The 11,535-nt window shown below is 35.7% G+C and overlaps 1 protein-coding gene across 4 annotated transcripts in view; it reads right to left on the bottom strand.

The window, feature by feature from the left end:
- Nucleotides 1-1,943: 1,943 nt before the first annotated feature.
- The window catches only part of LOC107738098 (fer-1-like protein 6), a 17,603-nt gene continuing 8,011 nt past the window's right edge, over nt 1,944-11,535 (bottom strand). For 2 of the 4 annotated variants that reach the window (XM_016549768.1, XM_016549769.1), the window contains exons 16-34: nt 9,749-9,910; nt 9,460-9,631; nt 8,477-8,601; nt 8,156-8,278; nt 8,018-8,063; nt 7,866-7,910; nt 6,686-6,762; nt 6,449-6,577; nt 6,218-6,358; nt 5,825-5,952; nt 5,553-5,723; nt 5,304-5,458; nt 5,073-5,215; nt 4,871-4,959; nt 4,682-4,780; nt 3,670-3,911; nt 3,283-3,440; nt 2,946-3,046; nt 1,944-2,727 (exon numbers count right to left, since the gene is read on the bottom strand). In XM_016549768.1, coding sequence (XP_016405254.1) covers nt 2,547-2,727; nt 2,946-3,046; nt 3,283-3,440; nt 3,670-3,911; nt 4,682-4,780; nt 4,871-4,959; nt 5,073-5,215; nt 5,304-5,458; nt 5,553-5,723; nt 5,825-5,952; nt 6,218-6,358; nt 6,449-6,577; nt 6,686-6,762; nt 7,866-7,910; nt 8,018-8,063; nt 8,156-8,278; nt 8,477-8,601; nt 9,460-9,631; nt 9,749-9,910 — 2,487 coding nt within the window. In that variant the 3' untranslated portion in view covers nt 1,944-2,546. The remainder of the gene's footprint in view (nt 2,728-2,945; nt 3,047-3,282; nt 3,441-3,669; nt 3,912-4,681; nt 4,781-4,870; nt 4,960-5,072; nt 5,216-5,303; nt 5,459-5,552; nt 5,724-5,824; nt 5,953-6,217; nt 6,359-6,448; nt 6,578-6,685; nt 6,763-7,865; nt 7,911-8,017; nt 8,064-8,155; nt 8,279-8,476; nt 8,602-9,459; nt 9,632-9,748; nt 9,911-11,535) is intronic. The other 2 variants (XM_016549771.1, XM_016549770.1) reach the window with 1 other exon arrangement.

Raw genomic sequence — 11,535 nt, 5'->3', positions numbered from 1 at the left:
TTGACGCACACGCAGGTTGCCAGATTGACGACACCAACAGGAACGAGCGCACTTGACGATGACTGAAATGAAATGCGCTGTGTTTTCCGCCAACTGGCAATCTGGGGTCCCGAAATACAATTGGGTAAACTGGCAGTGGGCGGGTTTCACAAACCAAAACAGAGACCGACATTCCGCCCGGAACGCACATTTTCAAAGGAGAATAACTGACTGTAGCATTGTTTTTCAGATAAACAAGTATGTTAACTTAGCATGTTTCTTAAATATCTGCAAACATATTATGGTATTTTTATGCTTTAGTAGAGTCAAAAACTTACATACAGCACCTTTAATGTTTACTTTGGCATAGGGCTGGGAGATTTTTCCGAATTTATCGATTAATTCGAATGTAATGTTTTGTCACGATTTTTTTTTTTTATATAAATCTCGATTTTGAATAGAAATATTACCAAACGTGTGACGCACTCTGTGAATGACCGTAAGTCAAACAGTCAAGAGCGCAAGTCATATGCGTCCATGTTTACATAGAAAAACCATGGCAAAGCAGTGCAATTAAATTAAAAAGCTTTAAAGAACTACAACTGTATGTCTGATATTTCATGTTTGCATCATGGTGACAGGCTGAAAGCTGCTGTTCATTGTTTTTACAGAATATTTATAGTTAATAACAGTCTACAGGTGTTATACCTTCAGTCATTTTTTGAAAAACCTTGACTTTCGAGAATTTTAAAGCATTTTCCTTGTATTATTTCTGAACATTATAATATGTATGTTATATATGTAATATGTAAGACAAGTTTGTACGAGATATAGTTGTCGTTCATCTTTTCTGCAAAGATATTTAAAAAGCGATTTAACATGTTGATACATACTTCATGTGTGGTGCACTTTGAATATAATTTTCTTTAACTAGAGGGTTAATAAAGAAAAAGTTACTTGAATCGAGAATCGGTCAAACGTTCTGAAAAAAAAATCTAATTAGATTTTTTTTTGTGTGTGTGTGAATCACCCAGCCCTACTTTTACCTTTGCAAACTGAATCCAAATTAAACTCTTTGGTTATTTAGTAACATTAAACAACTGAAATTGCACTATAACATGCATTCTAAAGTCAACTGAGCTGACTAACATGTAAACTAAAAGGTACAAATATATTCTTCAACGATATTGTGGTCATCGGTGAAGAAACTGTGCTCTGCACACAGCGTAAACTGATATTTGTCCTAGAAAACAGTGTTAGCATGACTGCCCTGGTTATGTTAGCTCACGTGCTTGAAATGTTTTTCATCTGTATGTTTGACTGCAGTGTTCAGGGTGGTTTGAAATACTAATTTGGTTCATTCATTAAAATATACCTTGATGTTAATTTTTGTAGCCTAAATTTTTCTAGCAAACGGCATTGTTGGAAATAACCATGCTGACATTCGTTGACCAACAAAAAAGTTTGCCAGTGCTTTCTGAATGAGCACACATTGCAAAATTGCTGTGTTAAGCTGATATGTGTGTTTGATTGTGAGCAGGCAAATGTGGTTTAACAGAAAAAGCGGTGAATGCTGTTTATAGTTTCTGGAAATTAGTCTTTGTTTTGGTGGCTGATGTATGTTTTGGTATGCAAAGGTATGGAATATTTTTCTGATAAAATGCTTACGAGTAGAGTTACTGTCTCAGTAATGGGGAAAACTGTAAAAGAGCCGTATCAGTTTTGGTTAATGATTCACTTACAGATATTAGTTGTTGTTTTTTTTTAAACCACAGTGACTTAGAAAAAAGTGCACATACGGTATTGTGACTGTTTCTTCAATAATTTCGGCGCCAGAGCTTTAAGGATCAAAAGGCACACTCAATAACTGAAATACTACATTAACATTTCAGACTTATTGTCTTTCAATCAGAACTTCATAAAGCTACATTTCTTACTTCATAAAGTACTACCAGTGCTACAGTTAAAATCAGTTTAATTAGTATTCTGAGAAATGCAATGACATTTCAATCAGCTGAGAATAAAACACTTTATAATTTTTGGATCATTTCTGGTATCAATATAAGGCAATACACAACATGTTTCACAAAGACTACGAATAAAAGTCATTTTAACCCTTTGCAACAATCACAAATTTACATTACATGGACTCATTGGGGTTGTGGTCGCTTGTTTTATGTCACTATATTTACACAAATGTTCATTTTTGAGTTATTGCCCTCATTTTGAAAGTCACTTCATAATCATTTATCTAGTTTCAAAGCTCTACAGTAGAACAAAGTCCATCTGTAGGTAGGAAGTCATTACTAAACACTTGTTTTCTACAGTTTTCATGTGCTATGTTCAGTGTTTTATGCTGTTTAAAGATGAATAAACATGTAATGTTGTGTGTAGGTATTACATTTGTTGGTGCACATTAAATAAAAGATTGTTCCTAAAATCAGCAAAGTTAGTTATGTTCTACCTGCAGAGCAAGCGTTTAAATGTGTGCTTCATTAAAGCAACAACAATAACAAGTTAAATATGTGCTGCTCATTTGTGTCCAGTTACTTAATCAGGGTGTTTGATTACCCATTGACTATCTTACTACTGATCGCCCCTGGTAGGGTGTAGAAGATAAGAACCAGAAACAAGGTTACAATCAGCAGCACCAGTCCGGCAATGATGTATTTCTTGTAGTTCCCCCAGATCAGGTGAAAGAAGCACTTGAAAGGATTCATAAACCAGGAGAAGGAAGTGTCTGGACGACTAGAGAAAAGTGAACGTTTGATATTAGAAATAATTCACATACAGTATATAGTACATACAGTGGAACTACCTTAAACGCATATCATGTACTGTAATTCAATTCAGTCTCATGTTTTTCAAATGATATCGGCCTATATGTTTTTAATTTAATTGACAGCTCTAGTAATAATATGAATAAAAACATCTGAAAATAGGTGTATGTGTATTAGTCTCGTTACTTTGGTTTCTCTAGAGGCTCTGGCTCCTTGCGTGCACGTCCCACTGGATTTTTCTCTGCCTCTTCAGCTGTTACCAGATGAAACTCTGCTTCTACCTTCCCCTACAGAAAGAAAACAGTTTAAATGCTACTTTTATTAGGTCAGGATTATGTAAATACAATCTTGAACAATACCATACCTACTATTGTTTTGTATTGAACAAATGAAAATGGATAACAATTACATTTTGAATAAATGAGTCAAAGGTTAGGTTTTGATTGTCCATGTTTGCAAATATGGTGCTATCGAGTGATTAATTCACAATTTTTCTTTCCGTGAAATAATTAAATTCACACACTGTGAGTTCTCCAGCTTTAATGAAGGGCCACCAGCCTTTGGAGCGTTTCTGCTGGAAGATAGACATGTTCTCCGTGGTTTCTGTCAGCATTTCCATCTTACAAACTTTAGCTGATTTCGCTCCACGTGGAAACCCATGCAGGTCCAACTCCACTGAGCCTATGGACACATAAACATGACCTTCATGAAGTATTAACATCAAATATTTTGAGCCAAGTTTCTTAGGAATAATTGTATTTTTCTGCTACTGAGGGACTGTGAGCTCTATACAGCACAAGTATATATAGCACAAATCCCATCAGGAGTGACAACAGAGCAGATCTAGGGAGGACGTGATGCATATAAAACAGGTGTAAATGTAAGCATGTTAAGCAAAAGAGATTCTTACCCAGGAAGTCATCAGAAGAAAGCCTCTCAAAGTCCCACACTTGCATAACAAGGACTGCAGGAATCTTCTGTTCAGTTTTGTCCAGAGAGAGGATGCTTTCTCGCTTTTGTATCACCACCACTTTCTCAGCCGGAAGGTAGTTAAAGGGGAACACAAAGCGCCAGTTGAAGTTACCCTCTCCAGTCAGAGAATTGTAATGGACATCAGTTTCCTGGCTGTCATCTTCAAGCCCCTTTAACCACCTGAAAAAAAGCATGAAATTCACCAGAATTTACTGTTAACTCTGATGTTCTCTGTAAAGAATATTAAACAGCATTCTTTTTTTTTTTAGAAAACTTCTCCTTTTGCAATATCTGTACCACAATTCAGAAGTTTGGGGTCGGTAAGATTTTTTAATGTTTTTGAAAGAATCTCTTATGTTCACCAAGACTGCATTTATTGGCCAAAAATAGACTAAACAGTAATATTGTGAAACATTATTACAATTTAAAATGTATATATATATATTTTTTTTAAATGCAAATGCAAAAGCTGAATTTTCAGCAGCCATTACTCCAGTCTTCGGTGTCAAGTGTTGCTTAAAGGGATAGTTCACCCAAAAAATAAAAAATTATTTCATTAATTACCTTCATGTTGTTCCAAACTCATAAGACCTTTGTTCATCTTCGGAACACAAATTAAAATATTTTTGATGAAATCCGAGAACAAAGAGGGTCAGGAAGCTCTCGAATTTCATCAAAAATATCTTAATTTGTGTTCCAAAGATGAACCACACGAGAATTTTCATTTTTGGGTGAACTATCCCTTTAATATTTTTGTGGAAACCACAACTCTTTTCAGGATTCTTTGATCAATTCAATGCATTCTTGCTGAATAAAAAAAATATATATATCTTACTGACCCCAAACTTTTGAACGGTAGTACATATTGGGAGACTTTTTCCTAAATAATTACATAATTAAAATTATTATAGATAATTAAAGATTGTCTATGTTTACTGTGATCCACTTACCCTTTGACGTAAATGTCACTTGACTGCTGTCCTGTTATGAAGTTGGTGTCCTCCAGTATTACATCTTCAGTGTTCCAGATAATGATCCTCAGCTCATACCTTTATAAAAAACATAACATAAGATGGCGCAAACAAGTGTTACATTTCCAGAACATCCTAGTAAGATGGTTTTGTGAATCTTCACCTTACCCTTTGGGTTTGCGAGGGGAAATGTCCACAGGAGGGCCAGGATGAGGCATATCCATTGGAAAAATGTCCACCCACATCTGGAGATGACCCTGAGAAACATGTAAATGCACACTTGTTAAAATTACATTCACTTCACCACCCATACTGTACATGTATATATAGTGCATTAAGGTTACATTAACCTCTAAACAACACACATTACCTGGTCTATTCCTGGTTTGTCCTTGAGGTAGAGTGCGCGAGTTTCAATATGCTCTGGCACAAGTTTACAACACCCATTGGGCATCTCAGGCCACCTGTGCAGCACCTTTAGGGCCAGGTGCTCGTATGACTCCACCATCTGATCTGTGAAACAGCAGCAAACATTTGTGGTACATTGCTCCTCTAATTATTAATCAACAATGTCATGGTGTACACCAAAACAATGACCTACCTTCATCAGCAAATACAGTTTTCCCCATAAAAACTTTGCTGCCAATGGTAATACGTCCTGGAGAAAAGTGAGGGTTGTCCAGTCTGTTTTCTTTGCAAAGCTTAATCAACAGTTCTGTTGGCTTGATGCAGTCCCTCCATGCATTATAACCCTCACTAGGTCACATAACATCATCAGCTGATGCATCAAAGGTGGGCATGAATCTAACTTGAGAAGATGAAAATGTTATGATATGCAGTAAATACTCACATGTCATATTCAGTAGGCAGGCCGCAGGTAGCTCGATGCCTGCTGTAAAAACGGTTCTCCAAATCAATCTGTGTTTCTCCAATCAAATCATCACCGCCAACAGTGTCATAGTCATAGATGAGAATAGTTAGCAGGGATTCCTTGGGAAAAGTGGCTTGAAATTCAAAGGATCTGAACAGCAGAGGAAGATGAAGAAAGAATGAACCTCAAAAAAAAAAACACGGAGTTAGAAGAATTTCAAAGTGATTTTCTCAATCATTGTGCGTGTTCACCTTCCAAACACTGGGTTGAGCTGCTTTGGGATGTAATTGTCTCTATCTTTGATCTCAGTTTTCCCAAGTTTCAGGACTATGTAAGGGTCTGCTTTGCCATCTGGGTCCGCAGGGTGCAGGTTGAAGGCCTAAAATGCACAAGAGAGTGACTTGACTGTATCGTGTGGTGGTGAGCCCAGTTGAGCACGGCGAAAGATTACTGATGAATAAGAATGCTCAAAAGAATAGCATTTGTTTGAAATAAGAAACCTGTAAAAATCTCAAGTGTCACTTTTGATCATTTTAATATGTTCTTGCTTTACCAGCTGAGTTAAGTAACAATGATCAAAAATGAACCAATAAGTGCTTTAATTAGCATTGATATTCCAGAATCAAAAATACGAAGGTACTTACTGCAACTATGTACACACGGATAAGGACGTCCACTGCGGTGTTTGGAGGAATACCCTGGTTTATTTTAAACTGCCCAGAATCCAAATACCCATCCTCCTCCTCATCATCCGTTTCAGGCAGCTTGTACAGACAAAACCTGCCCTGATGGCACAATCAGTGATGGGAATCCTGTGACCTGGGTCTTAAAAAGCCTCCATGTATGTAATGGCACTTCATGTGAAAACACTTTACCTTAAACTTCCCAACAAATCTGTCATCAGCAGAACCTTCTTCCTCATTGGCCTTTCCTCGATAGAGTTCGAAGGTTTTAACCCAGTCGTCAAAAGGCCCAAACTCAGCCTCCAGCTCTTTGTCATACACCTAGAGTGATTGACAAGTGAGACTGCACATCCATTTAATGGATAAATCCTCAATTAATGTATAGAAAATATTTGCAGGTAAACTAAGCATTGTAAAGACACATTTTACCTGTAGTGTTGAAAGCCTGGGCTGTTCTATCACACTCTTGTAATTCACTTCCTTTTTCTTGTCCTTAATGTTTGAAGCTAAAGATACCACACACACAAAAAAACAGCATATCAAAATAACTTGCACACAGTCTACATGACTTTAAAGGTAAACTGCTTTTAAGAGATTTATTTGATTAAAGAATCACATAAATATGCTTTTATCACTTCCACCAGCAGTTTTCAGTGTCTTACACAGCAAACACAAAACAACCAGCTGACAACTTCCCAACATACTGCCATTAACAAGAAACCACGTTTTAGTTTTTGGACATGCTGCTAACCCTCACCAGACACAACACAGTCAATGCATTTATACACTGCAAATTAGTAAACTGTTATATCCTAGATGCTCAAATATCTGGGGCCAGTAAGATTTGTTTTTGAAAGAAATTATCACTTGTATTTAGCAAGGACATATTAAATTGACAGTAGAGACATTTATAATGTTAAATGCTCTTCTCTCTCTTTTGTACAGAGCCAGCACATGACATGCAAAAAATAAATAAAATACAAAATAATAATTACGGGGATTCATCAATAAGCCCTGGGAACATATTCTTTATTCGAGGTCACAATTTAATTAGAATCAGGAAACAAATGCTTAATTTATTTGATACATATATTTCTCTATACTTTTGATAAACATACTTTGATAAATGTTTCTTAAGCACCAAGTCAGCACATTAAAATCATTTCAAAGGATTATGTGACACTGAAGGAGCAATGGCTGCTGAAAATTCAGCTTTGCCTCCATAAAAAGAATTACATTTTAAATTACATTAAAAGTAACCAATGTTGTAAATTATAATAATATTTCACATTATCACAGTTTAACTGTATTGCTGATCAAATGAATGCAGCTTTGGTGAGCATAAGAAACTTCTTTCAAAAACATCAACAAATCTTACAGACCCTAAACTTTTGAAAAGTAGTGTATGTGCACAAAACTCAGAAATAGAGGGGCAGATCTGGGATTGCAAAATGTTGTATGATCTCTTGTGTAAGCACCATTTACTTTTTTAAAATGAATATATAGACAATTTAATTCCATTCAAATGCACAGGGTTTGCATAGTGAACAAAACATTCTGCAATCCCGTTGACCGCAAGAAAAAGGGCCAGTCTCCCAGTCATTCTTACCCAGACTGATCAATCCTTCGGAAATAATGTTCTCCAGAGGAGTTACTGAAATACATCATAACGTGATCATGTTTGACTAAAGCTGGAGCATGGTTTGTCTACATGATCTAGAGGACAAGACTGATTCTGGAATAAACTCCGATATCACTTACTGTTTTCAAAGAGCAGTGGAAATGGATTGTTTTCTTTTTGCTTTGCCTAAGAAAGAAGTTGTGGTACAAAACAACTAGTTAGAAAAAAACAAGACAAATAAGACCAACTCCTGCTAACAAACTAGTTTGGAAGCTTACCACTTGGATCTTCTCCATTGATGCATAGTATTTCGTCCACCAATCAATGACATTGTCAGCAGACTCATCAGCTGTGGTGCGTTTCTTCCTTTTCGTAGACCTTCGTTTGCTCTTCTTCGAAACCTGGCATTGATGAAGAGTTTTATAGTCATAGTAGATTGGTAATGTGTGCATGTGTTTATATGCTTCTATTTGCACATATGTGCTTTCAGGAATCAGAGACATAGATTAAATTTGGGGGGTGAGTATTATATTTGGTAATACTGGTGCTAATATGATGTTTTCTCAAATTTTTTAGTTTATCCAATCCAAAAAACAAACCTTCTTGTCCTGGAAGTCTGGCTCAGTTTTAGGGTCAGGGGTGATTATTTCCTCCTGCTCTATTTCAATGGCGATCTCCTCATTGGGCGGTGGCACAACACTCTGCTGCAGAGACAGCTGAGCCACTACAGGCAAAAACAAACCATACTTTTAATTAGATTTTAACAATCATTTTTATTAATTGCTCAGTAGGTTTAGGGATTTCTTAAAAAACGGATAGATGTGTTTGAGCAGGGCAGATGCAAGATTAAGCATCCCTGCCCAAAACCGTCTGGGGTTTTATATAATTAAGGGCTGGGCCCGTAATATTTTCCTAAGACATTATTATTTCATGCTCGGTATTGGGAAGGTTTCTTTGAAAATGTAATCGGTTACAGATTACAAGTTACCCTATCTAAAATGTAATTAGTAGTGCAACGATTTCAATTACTTTATTAAAGTAATGTAACTGATTACATTTGATACATTTGACAAGAAATAGTTTAATAACTATGGTACTGTTTTTGAAATCAAATCTTTGCATGTTTATGACAGGAAACACTGGCATCTAACAATGGCTTGGAAAAAAACAGTTAATCTTAAAAAATAAAGCATATACATAAACCCAAATAGGAAATAAAACAGTTATTAAATAAGCATGTGTCCTGTTCGGTGTCCTAAACTCCTAAAACATTTGTGTCTCATATTTTAAGAGCAGTCACTGCAATTTATGAAAGAAATCAATCAAATCTGTATGTGGGTGTGTGTGAAAAAAGTCGGATGTAGCCCCCTTTGTAATCATTAACATTTTCATAAGTAACTCTCAGAAACTGTAACTGATTACAATTACATTTATTTTGTAATTAAATTACATAATTTAGTTACATGTAACTAGTTACTCCCCAGCACTGCTCATGCTAGAGGAACAGGTTCGATTTTTCGTTGAAAAAATGTGACAGTGTAGTACATTTTGTTACTGGGACTGTAACTGCGACGTGTGGTACCTGCTATATTTCTGGGTTCTGGTTGGGGCTGTTGGATGGGCGAGGGGATGTGTTTGAATAAGGCCAGGTTGTTGATCATATGACTACCCACAAGTGTGCTCCGCCCAAAGGCCCTCCAGTCCACCACAGTGATAGTGAGAGGAGGGAGGAGGTGTTCGTCTTCAGGCAGCTCCTACAGACAGATAACAGCGGCCACAGACATGCTGAGATCAGCTGAACGCTAAGCGAATCACACGAAACAGAGAGTATATACACATCATATACTCTGTAATTGCAGCAGTTGACTTACCACATCAAAGGCATCCACAAGTATTGTGAAGTTCGGGTTTTTCTTGCAACTCTGTATCACTGAAGAGTTGACACCTACTCCTGCACACTTGATAAAAACTTGGGGCCGATCGACAGATAAAAGCTGAACCTTCTTCAGTTCTCTGAGGCCCCAGAACAAAACCTGCAGTGCACAGAAACACAAACTCAACAATACTTGTATTCATAGTACACACAAAACCATAACAGTGTACACTGAAAAAAGCTACATTTAGTTAAAAAGAGTCAAAGAGTCAAAATGGTATATCCATATTACAATTCTGTAATAGACATAACACTTTATTACACATTACACATTTTTGAGCACAAATGTAGTAACACCTAATAATAGTGAGACCTAGTATACAGTGTAGACCACAAGACTATTTCCTACTACTACCATGCAGTTTTGTCTATATGTGTAAACACTGATCAGATAATGAATGGCATTTGAGAGATAGAGGAATTCACAACACTTTTGGGAAAAGATCTTTAATTAGATTTATAGTGGTTTGACACCAAACGAAAAAGCTCTGAGTAACAAAGGTTTCAGAACAAGATGTCACAAGTTGACGCATGAAAGATGTAAATATATCTAGCAGAAAGCAAATTCAAAAGCAAAAATGTGGTGCATTTATAGGAATTGCCCTGAATAGGTTTATAGAATGCAATGACGTAGCTGAACCTGAATTATTCAAATCTGTATTGTATGTATGTACACAGCTGTTCAAAAGTTTGGGATCAGTAAGATCTTTAATGTTTTTTAATGGAGTCTCTCATGCACATTAAGGCTGTATTTCTTTGATCAAAAATACAGAAAAAAACAGTAATATTGTGAAATATTACTGCAATTTGTAATATTGGTTTTCTATTTTAATATACTTCAAAATATAATTTATTTCTGTGATGCAATGCTGAATATTCATCAGCCATTACTCCAGTCTTCAGTGTCACTTGATCCTTCAGAAATCATTCTAATATGCTGATTTATTATCAGTGGTGAAACTGTTGTGCTGCTTAATATTTTTTTTTGGAACCTGTGATACTTTTTTCTTAGATGAATAAAAAGTTAAAAAGCATTCATTCAAAATCTTTTCTAACAAGTCTTTATCACTTTTTATCAATTTTAACACATCCTTGCTGAATAAAAGTATTAATTTCTTTTTTTTTTTAAACTTTTGAATAGTAGCATATATTGTAACACAAACTTTTGAATAAATGTTATTCTTTTTAACTTTGATTAATCAAAGAATCCCAAAAAAAGTATCACAGGTCCCCAAAAATATTAAGCAGCACAACTGTTTCCAACATTGATTATAAATCAGCATATTAGAATGATTTCTGAAGGATCATGTGACACTGAAGACAAGGGGTAATGGTTGATGAAAATTTGGCTTTGCGTCACATGAATAAATTATATCTTAAAAGTGTACTAAAACAGAAAACTTATCTTAAGTTTTTTCTGTATTCTTGATCAAATAAATGCAGCCTTGATAAGCATAAGAAACTTCTTTAAAAAGCATTCTAAATCTTATTGATCCCAAACTTTTGAACGGCACTGTATGTGGGTCAAAGACGAAAAAGGGTTTAAGCATAGAAACAATAAGTGTAATACTGCTTTAAATTGTCGTTGTTTCCCCCCCAACGTTAAAACATTTCTGTTTAATTTAATTGCAATTTTGTTTTTGTTTTTCTGAGCAAAAAAAAAAAAATCATACATTTTCCCCTGATTTACAGAAGAGACCCACTAAAATGTCATTCAGTGTAACA

Source organism: Sinocyclocheilus rhinocerous, unplaced genomic scaffold (assembly GCF_001515625.1).
Source record: "Sinocyclocheilus rhinocerous isolate Xijiao unplaced genomic scaffold, SAMN03320098_v1.1 scaffold1365, whole genome shotgun sequence".
Taxonomy (NCBI): domain Eukaryota; kingdom Metazoa; phylum Chordata; class Actinopteri; order Cypriniformes; family Cyprinidae; genus Sinocyclocheilus; species Sinocyclocheilus rhinocerous.
Note: the sequence above shows the minus strand (reverse complement) of the source record. Positions and strands in the feature narration are given on the sequence as shown.